The sequence below is a fragment of the Lissotriton vulgaris genome, chromosome 9 (assembly GCF_964263255.1).
Source record: "Lissotriton vulgaris chromosome 9, aLisVul1.2, whole genome shotgun sequence".
Taxonomy (NCBI): Eukaryota; Metazoa; Chordata; class Amphibia; order Caudata; family Salamandridae; genus Lissotriton; species Lissotriton vulgaris.
This window is the reverse complement of record NC_141697.1, coordinates 1,192,959,389-1,192,975,501: the sequence shown is the minus strand read 5'-3', so window position 1 is coordinate 1,192,975,501 and position 16,113 is coordinate 1,192,959,389. Positions and strand designations below refer to the sequence as shown.

The window sequence follows — 16,113 nt, the reverse complement described above, 5'->3', positions numbered from 1 at the left end:
CCTTTCCCCCCCCCCCCCCACATTCCCACTGCATGTCCTTTCTCAGGGTCCAGAATCCCCTAAAATATCAAAAATAAACTTTCAGTAACAAAAGTATATTATCTCTTTGCTGATTCAGATGCTTATTTTTTTTCACCTTCTTGGCATCTGGCCGCCTGTAAATGAGTACGGTCTAACGTAGAACTACCTCTTCATGCGATTACTCGTTTGAAAATGTAAAGTCAATCACATTTTCTTTTAATCCTTTACTTTTTGGGCTCCAGGCTCAGTTTAAGTGCTTTTCTTTTTAAAAATGGATACTGTGCTTGGATTTGATATTGTAGCTGGTTAGATTATCTCATGGTTATAAACTAGATTCCTGGTGTTTAGGGATCTAGTCCTAGTCTTTCATAAGTTTGCATATTCTGCAGGTGTTTAGTCCTCTTTGTTTCTTGACCACAGGGTCGAGCTGTGAAGACGGCCGCTTCTTTGGATGAAGGTCTTTCTATTGTGGTGTCTCTGGACACGGTCAACAGCGTGGAGCCACAGAACGAGGGGAGACTGGTCCATCTGTCCGGAGTAATCAGCACATCAAAGGTAAAGAGACTCAAAGTATATAGATGTAGTGTACATCTTGAAAATGTGTTTGTTGAAATGGTGGCAAACGCACTTCAAGACAGTAGTGGAGTTCTAAATAATAATATTACTAGACTCTGCTTAGCATAACTGAAGGTATCTGAAGCTGCCTCTCTGCTCTGTAAGCAATTCAATTTTCAGAGTCTGTGGTCTGCTAGGTCATTCTCCCTTCTCCCCACTTAACCTATTCATCCTATTCATTCCACATCTTCCCCTCCTGCACAATCCATGTGCCAGAGCTGCTCAAACAAGGTAGCACCCCATTTCCTTATATCACCACCACAACTCAAAACTCTTCAAACTCTGGAGCTATATTACCAAGTCTCGTACATCCGAACAAAATCTCTCTGCTTGAGGAATCCTAGGTTTATATGTAATACGGCAGCCTTCAATGCAGACTACTGCGGCTCTCATGCAGCACCGCCAGCTGCTTTCTATTTACTCGATTCCACCTTCTTCCACTTGCCTAAACAACTCACACAAAGTTGGCTTGAGAATAATTAAGTTCCTAACAACCACACTGCCACCTACAACACCTACACCCTTCTTTAACCTTTTATATAAGAGCTTTATATAGCAACGCATGTCGTTTTATGATTTCTTAAGTGCTCTAGTAAGGTTGAGGGACAGGATTAGTTGTCTGACACTGCATGGGGAAGCACTGGTAGGCAGGAGGATTCAAGGTGGTGTATTGCATACGACCGGTGGGTGTAAGGAGATAGTTCCGTCCAAGCATTAAGGAATCAGGATCGGGAGACCATACAGAAAGAAAAGGACAGAGGCTCCACGGGTTGGGGCGCTCGTAGGCTGAGATATATATTTGTTCCCCGTTGCAGAGATATGGATCTGGGTTTTGCTCGAGTAGAACTTCAAGCCTGAGAAGAAATTGGATAAGAGACGTTTTTATTTCAACCTTGTCCTGAGGAGGCCAAGAGATCGGAAGGCCGAAACGCGTCCGCGTCGACTTTATTTTCACAAGAGGAGTCTGAAGATTTTGTTCCTATTATGAGATTCCTTCATCACAATCGTTGATTGTGTATGGACTTATTAGAATTGATTGTGTGTATTTAGGACTTCCTCTCAGTGTACTCCTTGAATAAGTAGGGGGCACTGGTCTGTTTGAGTGCAACCTTCTGGGTGAAAAGGTTTTTGATATAAATGTAATAACTATTTGTGGTGTTTTCATTGTTTGTTGTATATAATTGTAGATATATGTGTATATATGTGTGTGAATATATGTTTAATCTATATATCATTGATATGATTATATAAAAGCATTTGATTTGTATGATGGATTACTATAAATAAAATTGGCAATCTTGCTTGTGATTAGATATGCAATCATTGATGTAGATAAATAACGGAGGTCGAGACCAGTGTTCTGAGTATGAGGGAATTTGGAGTCCCTTATGACCTAATTACTTAAAGATTTAAAGATCTCCCCCCAGCCAATTGTGCTTTTTTCAGTATTACACCTTTGATGGCTTGAACAGTGCACCTTGCTGTTTCCTTCCTGTCCCTTCATCATCCTTGCTGAAGTGAACATAAACTTAAAGAACTTGACATCTTTAACAACTTGTTTCTGATCGTTCACCAACACGCACACACCTCCACCCGTTCTCCTGGATATCTTCTAGATCTCCTCTTCATCGGATTCAATGAACTCCTCTCAACCATTCTTTGGACACTTAGACAATCCATCACTTATTTACCTATTGACATGTACACTGCTCATCTCCTCCTCTCATCACCAAAGCTCCACTCTGTAAATGAAAAGCACACCCGGACTCGCTTCCAGTATACCTGGAAAAAGACCTTGCATTACAAGAACGTTTCAGTTTCTTCAATGCATTTAATGCTACTCTGCTTCCAATGTCCCATACAGTATCCACACCTTTTCCCCATACCGTGCCCTCTCCCAAATCCTGTACATTTCTACTCTCTTAAAATTAAGACACTCCTGCATATGCAAATGGAATAAATGACAGGCCACATAAATCTGGAATAACTTGAATAATATAGACGTTTCTGCTCAGTAGAAAGTCCCATATTTCCAAACTCTAATTGGGTCCCTTCATTCTTATGCTAAACACAAATTATAGCTCTCCATACCTCACACCATCACCACCTCATCCAGTCTCTTCCCACATACTGTCCACTCCAGCAAAACCATTATCCTGGCAGTCTGCATTGCCCTTTACCGTCCTCCCCACCAACACACCAGTCTAACACCAAGGCTAAGTCTGTCCAATACTAAAAGTAGCTAACTGTTTTTTTTGCCCATTATTTTCCTAAATAGTCAAATCAATAGTCCCCACTTTTTAAATCCTGTTCTTCCTGGAGGATCAGAGAAATCTGAGATGTAGGAAACTTAGTGAATCAACTGGCAAAATCGTGCTGCTTGAACTTTGCACTATGTGAGAAAGGGCTTATGAGTGAAAGCTGTTAAATAAAGTGTTCTACTGTAGTATCTGGGAGTTAAGACAGACTATAGAGTTGTGAAAACGTCATTGGACAGAACTAGTGTTTTCCATAGAACTAGTGTTTTTCATAGAATTGGAGAGGACCACTAGAACATTAATTTTGAACATAATTATTAGGCTGAGTCTAGTATTCCACTTCTTCTGACTGATTGCCAGGGACATTTTGGGTTTCGTCTAGTGCACGCTGAGACTTGTACCACTTACATTTATATACTGGAATAAATCAAACATGTCATATTTGAAAAGGTTCACTAGCCTCTTCCAACTGCCCAAGTGTGGAGTACTGCCAGATAAGAAACTGGTGTGGGCATAGAGGATAATCAAACATATTCTGGGCAGAATCTGCTCCAAGCTCTACCATGCCATCCACACAGCAGTGGGCAAGTGAGTGAAATATCCTTTGAATGTCATGCCAGCCTTTACAAGATGGAGGAGTCTTGCCATATGCATGGGTTAGAAAGCAGAATGTAGGGCAGAGACCCTTGCCAATCCTGAGCTAGTAGATTGTGTCCTTGCACTAATCTTACTATGCGTGGTGTATCTGAGAATCCCTTTGATGGTATCTTCGTCAGCAGCCGTATCTCACCTAGGGGCCACCTCAAAGTAGGGCAAAGGCAACAATCCCATACGGATCCAGAACTGAACAGAAATGACTAATTCAGGTGAAAATAGTTTTCTTCCTGGACTCAAAACATCCCAATGAAAATGGGGTATGAAAATGAGGTTTTGGGGGGGCGAGGGGGGACAGATTCGCCTCTCTCATCACATAAGAGCAAATAAAAGGAGAACTTTATTGTCAAAATGTTTTGAAGACTCCAGTTTTAACAGCAGCACATTGTTGCTTTTATTAAGATTCGTTCAATAATTTAAAAACAACACTTCAGGTTTATCTTTTTTTTATTTTTTAGATGAGGTGCTGCTGTTTTTTAGTAGCATATTCAAGGGTACTGCCCCTTGTTACCAGAACTGGCTGAAGTCCTGATTAATTTGCTTGCATTGCGCACACTGCAAAACTTGATTGCTTGAAAGTGCAGCATCAGAAGATGGGTTACGTAGCACCATGGCAACTGTTACAATGAGCTCATTTCAGCTTTTTCAGGCAAAGAGAGCACAACTGACAGATTTTCCACAGTTCAGTGCTTTGCTGTATAGATCGGAAGTTGCATAGTTACTAAGATTGCATGTGGGTGCATACTTCAGATGGATACTAACTTGTGTGTGATGAGATCCAAATTGGAGAATTGCCAGGAAATTGTTCCAGCAAATGGATAGAAATGAAGAATTTGAAGAAGAAGGGAGTGGCTGATTATCGAGCACTGCAGCAAAGTCCAGAAACATGAGGACATAAGACCTGCCTTTAACTTTGGCAGCAGTTCATCACTGGAGACTATGGTCAGAGTAAATCAGAATCTTCTGAGAACAGATTAGGATGGGTGTGCTTGGAGGATGACTACATCATACTTGAATTTGGTCCATGTGTCTCAGACTTCTGTTTAAATTGTGTGTTATAAGTTGGTGGTTCGAGCTGCAGATCTGTTATCAGAGCCACTTAATAAAATGAAACCTCATTGATTCAGTCTCTTTAGTACAGATTTGCACCATTGTCGTTAGCCTATCCCAGTCGTAAGTGTGACCAAAAATGACTTAACTAATTAAACCTCATAGCTGGCTAGAATACTGCATCTGCACCCGCTGCTCTAAAACATAAGCAGATCTTCTGTGTTTGGTATCGTACATCTAAGACTCGTGGTGCGACTTTGTTTTTCTCACCGGGGATCAGTAAAACCAGTTCATGGTAACGAAAAGTGGCTAGCTAAACTGTGGAGTGAAGAGTGCAGCAAATCCAGAGATACTTAGCACATGTTCTCCGGCTCTGCATTTAGAGCCACTGTGAAGAGACCTCTTCGGCAGATCCTTGGCAAGTTCTCCCAATTCTAAAAAATGAAAAAGACATCTAACACCCCCTTCTTAACACCCTCTACCCTGCCATACTCGATACTGCACTCTATTTAACATCTTTGGTCGGAGCTGTTTAGGACACCTTTCTGACACAATTGGATTCAAAGTCTGTACAGATGGTGTAATAATATTTATCGACATACCTTTGTAGTCTCATGAGTAAGACATACTTACTTGACTTAGTATGTGTTTGCATCAGTCTCCTCTGGAATAAAATCCTGTTTGTTGCATGATGGATTGGACGTTCTGTTTCCCATTCATAGTACCAGCTACTTTCATATAAAGATTAAACAAATAAAATGGAGAAAGTGAAATTCTTACTTTACAACAAAGAGTGGCAGTTACATAGCATTGTCATCAAATTGTCATCAAATATTATTTATTTCAGTCACCATTTTGCTCCTTAATCTGGTTTGAGCTCCCCTGTAAGCCCGGTTCCCAAGACACCGCAAAATTCTCTAAAGTCTGTTCTAGAGGGCCGGATTCATGCCAGTTTTTTAAGATAACTGCATTTATCTAAATGGGGATATGCTAAAAATCTGTCATGGATCTGGCCCTCCAAGACCGACGTTGGAGAACCCTGGACTAGAGCAGTGCAAGACCACGTTTAATAATACATTTCAACAGCACAAATACTGAACAGGGTTGCCATTGTAAGTTTGCTTGTGGTAGACAGGTGAGCTTTGGCATATTGAGGCTAAATCCTCTCTAAACAGCTAACTTTAAATGAGGAGATGTGCTCAGTTTTTGCCACCGGAGAACCACAATGGAAACCTATTTGGTGTATGTCTTCAGTGTGCTGGTGTTCTGCAGTAGGTCACCCACATCCTGTGAATCAGCTGATCCTACCCTCAGAACCAATAATCAAAAATTCTCACACTGATCCAGCGCAGTCCAGGGTAGATTGTCATGGTATTACCTCCTATTTCTGCTGCAGATACACTCAAGTGCTGAAAATCATTCTGAGATTGCGAATCAATAGCTGAGTGTCTGGTGAGCTACTAAGAGAAAACCATGTCACAGTTTTAGGGACAGCAATGCTCTTCATTCTCTGGTGCATGCAGTAAAACAGGTTTGATGAATTGGAAGTGGGTGCGGTGCACAAGAAGGATAAAATAAACCAACAAGAGACATGATTTGGTACTTTTCTTACCAGGTCGTCTTTAGGAAGCCTGCCTGTATGTCTGTGAAAGAGTGACATACTGAAGAGAGGATGTTACATAAAGTGGCTGTTGCAGTCATGGCTGTTATGCAAACTTGTGTTCACTACCCTTGTCTCTGGTGCACCTGGGGGGTGTGATTCCAGTGCCCCTTCTTGTCCTCACTAACAGTGTTTATATTTTGTTGGCTGTTAAATGGCTGTCTTCTAAAACCTGCCCTCTAGGTTTTTGTTGAGCCCTATCTTTTGGCATGAGGGTCTCATCACAAGTGCTTGATCGACACTGAGGATTTTTTGCAGCTGCCCAGCCTCTGGTGATAAAGTATTGTAGTATCCTACAGGCACATGCAGGATTTTTGCGATCGCAAACGGTGCGAATCGCAAAAATCGGCCGTTTGCGATCGAAAAATCTGCTTTTGGAATGCATGAAGGGTGAAGGCCCTCGCAATTTGAGATTTCACAAATATTTGCGAATTCTCAAATTGCGATTGCATTTAAGGAATCACATTTTGCGATTCCTTAAATGCAATGCATGAAACTTAAAAAAATTGCGATTTCGCAATTAGGGGGAGCAAATTACCATGAGGTTGAACCTCATGGTAATTTGCGAAAACTTTGAAAAATGCTCTTTTGTGCATTTTTCAAAGTTTCATGTTGTGCACACACATGCCCTAAGGGCATGTGTGTGCACAACCTATGTGCACAGATTGATTTCAGGGGTGCAACAGGGTGTTCTTTGGACACCTCTGCACCCTTGAAATCGCATTCTCAATTTGCGATTCGCTAATTGCTAATCGCAAATTGAGAATGTCTTCCCATTCATTCCTATGGGCCCATAGGAATGAATGGGGAGGTATTCCTTAATTGCGATTCGCAATTTGCAAGTCGCAATTAAGGAATTTTAAGAAATCGCAAATTTTTCAGCGATTTTCTTCATGCATAGGCTTTTGCGATTTCTTAATTGCGATTCCTTAAAAATCGCAATTAAGAAATCGCAAATGCCAACTATGATGCATGTGCCTGCTAGTGCCTTGTTAAAATGCTTATCCCTCTTATCATACAGACTCTGTGGTGGTCCCAAAATATGTACACATGGATCGAAGTTACTGAAAAGAATGGCCAACCATTATTGGTATGTCAGCCAAATGTGCTTTGAACACAGGCTTGTGGATAAAATGGCAGTCATGGAGTAACCATACTTTTCAAACAACTTTGGCCTGTGTATTCAATGATGGACAGAAGTAGTTCAAGGTGAAAGCAAAGACTGTATTTAGTGGAAGAATTAAGAAGCCCCGAATACTGGACCTGAACGCGTAAGTTAGAGGATGGAGGGATTGGTGTGGTGGGCAATGCCGTCTTAATTCATGGGCACGCAAGAAGTTGCCCTGGCCTTCACAGGCATAGCGCCCCCAGGCAGGTCAGAATTTAACACTCATTTTCTGTTATTTATTTTTATTCCTGTGAGTGGTTGTGTAGGCAGGCACCAGTGCACTGCTTTGCCCGTGGGCCTATAATGCTGTTAAGACGGCCTTGGGTGTGGGTGCTGTCTGTTCCTTCTAATAAGCGGCGGGGAGGGGACAAACATGATACTTACTTTAACCTACCTGATGGAGATGGTTTGTCTCAAAGGTAGCTTTCCTGCTAGAGAGACATGCTAAAACATAACATTTTCTAAATGCAAGGCTGATTCGGAGCGCCACTGAGCCATGCACCCTAGTGGTTCACCTGCTAACTCTCCACTATTGTGTAATTGCCTTTCTCTTTTCTCTGCTTACCTGTGGGCCTCTTTTAGGCAGATGTAAGCAGCTTGCTTTTACAATTTCGGCTCCTACATCAGTGGTGTAATCAATGATGTCGTTTAACATGTCACAAGTGATGAAATATGTGAGGTGATTAACAGTGTATGGCGGGGCGCAAGTGATGGTTAGCTCGGTCATCTATAACTGGTAAATTTCCATTTAAAAAACATCACGTTAACCTTTGTTTTTTCAGTGAAAAAAATAAATACATTATGTAACACATGCTTGCCATTTTTAGATAGGTGATATAGCAGCCTAATTTTGCTGGGAATCCTAAATTAGTTTGCTTGCAAGAGTAGTTTATAATAAGGTAGACGGGGTGATTACATTAAATTCTCATTTCAGGTTAATATCAAGTATTCAACGTTATGGCATGTAGGGAAATTAAACTAAATGAGGTTTATATTGAAGGTTGAAGAAGCGAAGAACAATGCACCATTATCTGCCACACCTAATATATGTAATGATAGGTGTATACTGACCATGGTATGTAATGTGTCTTTTGTGTGGTGAATTTAACTATCTGTCCATGTGTCAGTGACACATCTCAACAGTATGGGCTCTCATTTTGATGTCATTGGGACCCTAACTGACAGGCGGTCCCATCGACATCCAGGCTTACGGTCCAACCACCGCATTACGATGTGAACAGCCAGACAGCAGTGGTCTGGGATTCAGACAGACCCCTCCGACAGGCTCAAGGAGCCTGTTAGGGCGGTGGTCGGACACTACTCCCTACAATGGGGGTGGTGCCTGCGCAGGCACTGCCATGGGGGATTAGGGTATCTCTTTCTAACTACCTTTTTATGGCAGTCCTGCCGCCATTAAAAGGCAGTTGGTAAGAGATTTTGGGGCCACAAGCAAGGGCCCCGTCCTCCGTGGACCACTGCTAAGTGCCCAGAAGGGCAGATGTTGTTCCTCCCGAAACATCTGTGTGCCAGGCCTACAGTGCATGGATGTTTGAAAAGTGCTTTTGTCTACTTAGGCTTGTGCTGCGGCCCTTTTCCGGGCTGCAGCACAAGCCGCAGTACAAAAAGGCATTTTACAACAACCTGCACGGTGGTCATATCCTAATAGGGCAGGTGGGACTGCCGACTCCTTGTCGGCCTGTCACCTGCCCACAGCAATGCCAGTCTGACGCTCCTCCGGCCGCCATCGTAATGAGGCTCTTAATTTCTGACTTGGGTAAAAGTCTCAGCTGCAGTTTGTGGCTTGCTCTGTCCCATAAAAGTTTCCCCAGTGGTTCTGTAGTTCCACTCAAAATATCAGAACTCTCATAATGCAGAGCAGTGCTACTTGCTTAGTCAGCTTAAGACAGACATTGAAAAGTACAATTTCTCCAACTATGCCACCAGCCTGTGGAAGTAGCACACCTCCAAATTTATATATTTTTCTTACACAATAAAACAATTGGTTGCACTGGCTGCATCAATAAGTAGTCACGAATAACAGCCCTATATTTTATATTAGATTTGTTTTTTTTTTTTTACAAAGACTTCTGTTGAAGCTCCCATTGCTTTGGCCTGGGGATCATATCCAAAATAGCAAAGAGATGTGTTTAATGCAGAGTGTGAATGTCTGTATAAAGCAAAACAACATATCCATTCTGTTTCAAGTGGTAGATTTGTACTGCTGCCCTTGAGATTGCTGACTCGTTTTTGTTTTCTTTGTGCAGCCCCTTGTTGATCCAAATTATGGAATCTCTATCGAGTGTGTTAAGTTGAAGCGCCAGGTGGAGATGTATCAGTGGATAGAGTTTGAAGACTCCAAGTAAGTTATGAAAGCTTTTTAAGTTATTGTTGCTGATATGGCTTTAATTCTGGCAAATACAAACATTTTCCATGGCCTTTATTAGCAGTAGCTGGACTCATTAAAGCTAGTAATGTGTCTCTAAAGTTTAGGCTGGTTCAAAGACCACCTGAAGTTCCAAAAACATTAAAACCAGAATCTGAAACCTCAGTGGAGAGGAAGTCCTGGCCCTCATTGAAAGAAGTTTTCAAATATACCCTAAATACCTTGCACAAAAACCTGCAGTGGGCGTAACTTCTGTACAAGCTGAGATCCAGGTAACGCTTCAGTTAACTTAACAAGACCACTGTCCCAGATTCCCTCGGATAAAAATAATATGGCGGTCTTCTTTGTCGGGACTCTGCAAACCACTGAAGATGCAAGAAAGGCAAATGTGGAAATTGCATGCCCAAGTCCCAGTGTTCAGTTCTGACCAAAAATATGCATCAATTCCTCAAATTCCCTTCTTCCACTGAAGGCGTCACACAATGTGTTGTTAGTCTGAAGTCCAGACTTCCTACGGCAGCACCTCTTCATAGGCCCACTCATCTCATAAGTGGCTCTCTCAAACAATGAAATGCATACGAATACAGATGTGCTACCTTCTTGCCAATCAAAGAAGTCCCCTGAGAACTACACGATGAAAACAAATTACTCATCTGCAACTTGTCAACTTCTTCATGAAACCCACGGATGCAGAGAATGGTGTGCGTTAGCTAATACTTCGACAAACATTTGAATGTGTTTCTCATGTGAAGTGCACAGGGCTACTTGGAACAGCAGCAAGTTGGGGGTGCAGTATTGGGGTAATGCAACATTTTCACACGTTTGTTAAGGTCTGCAATGATGTAATATGCGCAGCAAAGCAGAAGGTTACTTCCTCATAACTTTGAACATATACCTTCTAAAAATAACCGTTCCAATTTAAAGTTAAAAAAATAAATACTTCTGAAAAAGATCAATTATCAAAGTGTTTGTTCCCAAAATATATTGGGTTGAGGACAAGGTGAAAGGGACGAAAGACTTAAGAGTATGGAAAGGGGCGACCACTCGGTCCCCCCGAACGTATGGTAGGGGGCCCGGATCCCCCCGGGAAACCATTTTGGGCGGGGGCGTGTCTCGGCTGGTATGCCCGAAGCGGCGGAGCCGGGGCGCGCCTTTTCCCGCCCAAGAAGGGTTGTCCTAGACACTCACACCGTTGGCCACGCCCCGTAGGCGTACCGGAGGAGGGTACACGCCCTCCCGAAGAGGAATAAAAGGAGCAACAATCCGAAGAAGCATCCTCTTGTTCCGGTGCTTGGAAGCTGCACCCTCTCGTTGCACGTGAGCCCTCGACGGAACAAGGAGCAATTTTGACCCACCCACCAGCCCCTTATGGCAACGTTAGTACTGCAATAAAATTGACTTGCTTTGATAATATCTTTTCTCTCCTGGTTTAGTGGTTAATGAAAATGTCAATATTTGTACTGCAATAAAATGATTTGCTTCATAACATTTTCTTCCTTAGTGGAGCGGAGTGTAACAGTCTAATTGAAAGATGTGTTGAATGTTTAAATAGGAGGATAAATATTGCAATGTAAAGTTTATTTTTCTTTCTTAAATAGGTATATAAAACGTCGTATTTATTTTGGTCGGGCGGTAAGGTCATGATCGGTGAGCAGTAATTTCAAGGTCCCTAGAGGGGGGGGGGGGCGCCACCCATTATGGATGGGAGCGCCCGGGGGGAGGCGGCCATTGGCCCCTCACACGGGGAGGCGGCACCCACTAAGTATGGGGTCGCCTAAGGGAAGGCGGTCATAGGCCCCTCCCAGGGGAGGAGGCGGCTAGATGCCCCTCCTATGAAGAATTTCCCGGGGCCAGGATATCCGCGACGGCGGATATGTTAAACAGTGTGGGGTGGGAGGGGGGTCCACGCTACCTTCTAGACACCTCACACGAGTCCTCGGACGACCATTAAGATGGCGACGAGTTAAATAAGGGGCCCCCGCTAGGACAAGGGAAATTGCAGTTGGCACAGAGGTACAGTCCTCTGTGCGCCCGCCCCTCACACCGTGAGGGGGGAGTTCTGGTAGTAGGGATCTGACACCGGTTACGACCTTGCCGTTGGCCCGTAATGCTAGGATGTACAATTTTTTAGAAAGTATGCATTTGCAGGATGTTTAGACTCGGCTAGGAAAACCTTTGTATTAGAGATTTGTTAAGGTTAGCCAATGAACGTGTCTGCATCGTAATGTAATAAATGAAAAATTGTACATGATATGAAACTGTTATTTTAATGTTTTAATTTTGTTTCATATTTTAATAAATACGGCCGGGAGGGTAACTCCCTCCCGCCTTCCAAACGTTCAGAACTGCGTCCGTCTTCCCATCCTTGGGGATTGTGTTGGGAGGGGGTGACAGGCATCCCGGCCATATGGGGTGTATCAGATTAAAGATATAGGGATAAGAGCAAATTATATAAAGTTAAGGGTTACAGGTAAAGGGTACAGGCCACATTACGGTTACATTGTAGGCCTCTAATCTGTAGTCATTACACTGGTAGTCGTTACAGCTTAGGTTTCATTATAGGACCTTTACTTCACAAGATTTATATATTTAATTTTAGAAATGTATGTAATATATCATACATTCATATATAGTTTTTATATATGTGATAAACGTTTAAAATGAATGTTCATTTAATTTTATGTTATTAATGTATAGTAATTAAAAGTTAAAATCTAGTCCAAATTACTTACTAGTTAAATGTGTAATGTATATTTAATACGAATTAAGATATAACATACATTTATTATGTTAATTTTAAGTAATTGATTAAATGTAAGTACTTTCTTTTAGGGGTCAGGAGTGGGTAATGGTTTGGCTTGAAATTAATTTTTAGGATTCAGTGATGGGCAGTGTTGTGTAGTAGCTTGGGTTTTTTGTGTTTAGGGATGGGTAGCTTTAAGAGGTAGCAAGGAGTATTTATGGTTCCCGGATGGGTAATGATAAGGGTTTGAAAGAGGTTTTAACAGTTCAGAGATGTGTAGTATTATTTAAAACATTTTTGCACTTATTAATTAACCTTATTCTTTAAATAAAGCAATGTGTGTAAAAAAACTACTATCTGTGGTTTCACAGTATATAAAAAAAGAAAATTTCAAATTAACAAGGTACAACAATGGTAAATAGATTGCAGGTGGAGTTAAAGCACCTCAAGCAGACGGTGCAACGATAATTCTGAAAGCTCTGAGCTCTTCCTTCACCCCTGGTAGAGGGGTCTTGCCACTTCATGATCTTGCCACTCATAGGGAGACATGGGAATGCATTGAGAGCTCCTCTTTGGGATGTTGCTTTTAGTTTCAGGCAGGATGACTACTACTGGTCCTGGGCAGTTCTTTGCACACTCAGTGGTCCTCACTGCAGGACTTCACACAGTTAGGCATTGGCGTTTTTGAACTGATTTACAGTACGTTCTTAGAATTCAGGATAATGTATTTCCTCCTCCTTCAGGTCATTTCTACAAAAAAAACGTTTTTTCAGACTCTGGTTTCGACTAATGGCATTCCTCGACTAATGGCATTCCTAGCTTCCTGCTCATGGTTCTCTCCCTTATATGGCTGGTGCGCAGGACTTCCGCTTGGAGTTACAGGTGACCATCATATTTGGTCCACATTGCCGGCTTTTGTTCACAAATGGTGGCATTTGAGATTAGAACAATTAGCCCGTCTGAGTTTGTGCAATGATTACAATTTTGGGGGCACGCCATTGAGTTCAAGTGTGTCGTTCTCCAGTTACATATTCTAGGTGTAGAACATTCCATAAATATTCTCCATATCTGCAGTTCCATGGTGGTGGCAGGCATCCCACAATGGAACCAAAAAATGTGTGTTTCTCAGACAGTCCTCTAGCTCATTGGGTCTGCTACTGAGCTTTTCCTTTCCTGTACCAGAGCAGACCAGTGACAGTGAATGGGCATCCAACACAGGGATTTTATTCCATTGATCGCATAGGTTATGCGCTTAGCCAAAGTATTTCCACAATGTTGTTGTAGGTCACAGGCTGACCTGTGAATGACCTCAAAGTACTTCCCTAGTCCTTTGAAGACTTTGTTGATCCAGACCAGATACACAACACAACAACTTGACTAGAATGGGCTGCCCAGCGATGGGGAGGAGGAGTGTGACTCCGCTATTTCAAGTGTTGTGCTACAGGGCATCCCAGCTTCTAGGGTACACACTAACATAGCACACATACTCACGCACACATGCACAGAGACGCACGCACAGACCCACAGACTCCTACCTACCTCTTACTGCACAAAAAGAGCTTATATCTCTGTATCTTGCACGTCGAAGATGCACTTGGGCACTTTGGGAGCAGCATGGGGCAACAATCATGTCCGATACAAATGTAACAAGGAGGACGATTAGACCAGCCCCTACATAAGTTGCAGAGGAAAAGCCATTTTAGTCTGACTGTTATTCAGCTGCCACACCTGTTGTGTCGTCACCTGAAGAGAAGAACAATAGGCCCTTGAACCCCATCTCTGCCGGTGAGCAACCATTTTAAAAACGCATGGATCACCTGTAAAGAAACTGTGGCCTTGCAGCTCCTGTGCCGAAAATATAATGTGTCAGTCGGAATTCGTGAAATTAAGTACACCGCAGGCACTTTCAACCATAATACGCGTCTGCTAGTGAGGTAGGACTCATTGAGTGTGGCGCAGGTGAGGCCAAAGAGAGCCCTTGCATGCGTGAGACTGCCTTCCACCAGAAAAGCTACATTCAGTCTGACACTTTAGGTGGGTGGGGGAGGGACAAGGAGATGAAGAGCTGAGGAGTGACTAGTTTCCTGGGGGAGGACCGAGGCATCTGACTCAGAGAGGAGCCCACTACAGGGCGCAAAATGGTTTCTCCATCAATCGCCTGGCCATATGTGGCCTGGGCAGAACTTTACATTATGTTTCTTAACTGACTGCTAGGGTGATATTCCTGTGCCTTGCAAACAGGTGAGGGTTACCTTGACCAGGGCTTGAGGTCTTATGTTAGTATTTTATGGGTACTTGAATAATGCATGGCCAAGAAATGTGTCATTATGACGCAAAGGTTTCACAGAACAACAACCTGAGAGATCTAATTAACTGAATCTAGTCAGTAGTAATGACCATGCTTGGGCTGCAAGATCTGACATTGATTGCCTTACTCCTTTCTTAGGAAGAGACCTTGAAAACCTTCATAATTGGCCTGGACCTCTAAATGCCACTCCATTCGTAGTTTGTTACTAAAGGAGACAGACACCACTTAGGTTTTGAGCACTGATACCTGAAAAGCCCGCCTACGTGGACATTGTTACCGTGGCCTTGCCAGCAGCCAACACTAATGTTCTTTGTCCAAGTCATTCTAATTAGATGTAGAATTCTTCATGACCGTTTGAAAGTTAATGTTTCCTCCCCTCTCCAACATCACCTACTCTGAACCTAGTGCTTTTCTTAAAATGACAGTGACAGTTGTTTATAGGTGAACAAGGTGCATACCTTACATGGCTCTCAGCTTGTTAGCTCTCATCCTGGAGTCTTGCGAGTTCACTTGACTGACCTTTTTCTGGTCCAAACATTGCAGGGAAAAAATCACAAGAAAGACATTTGGTAATGAAAAATTGATACAAAACATAAAGAAAAGGACAGGTAATTAAACAAACCATGAGCAAAATAAGATAAAAAGGTAAGGAAAACAGTTCACGTACAAATGTACATAAAAGTTTATTGGGCAGTAGAAAGTTATAGATAACAAACATTGTCAAAGCCAGAAGAAGCACATGGATGAAAGAGAGCAATGTAAAGCGGGGGAGAGCAGTGTTGAGCTGGTGAAAGGCAGAAGCACACCGATGAGGGAGAGCAGCACGAATGTGGATAGTGGGGAGACGCACAAGAGATAGGCAGCTGGAAACACATCCACTCTCCTAGAGTACTTAGGCAAAAAGAAAAATGTGTTTCCTAAAAGTGAGCAGCAGAAGGATGCATGTAAAGAGTCTACGCTCCAGTGGAGGTACAAACACAAGAGACAATGCAAGTAATCAAATAGGAAGCAGGCACATGAGAATAAAGCACACCCATTGCTTACCATAGGTTGTCATTATTGTCAAACCCACTGTAGGATCTGGTCTCTTTCAACCAGACAATATAGTTGTTTGGGAAGCTCGAACTAAAAAGGAAAAAGGCATACTTAAAATAAAACAAAATATGAATACATTGGTAAATAAAGAAAATAGAATTGATGTAAAGGGTGATATAGTGTGTCCCCCATAAATAAATAGAAAAAATATACATATA

The 16,113-nt window shown here is 42.4% G+C and overlaps 1 protein-coding gene across 1 annotated transcript in view; it reads left to right on the top strand.

The window, feature by feature from the left end:
• The window catches only part of TMEM43 (transmembrane protein 43), a 114,570-nt gene that overhangs the window by 51,314 nt on the left and 47,143 nt on the right, over positions 1–16,113 (top strand). Inside the window, exons 3-4 of the mRNA XM_086939262.1 lie at positions 442–576; positions 9,691–9,785. Of these exons, the coding sequence (XP_086795388.1) occupies positions 442–576; positions 9,691–9,785 (230 nt within the window). The remainder of the gene's footprint in view (positions 1–441; positions 577–9,690; positions 9,786–16,113) is intronic.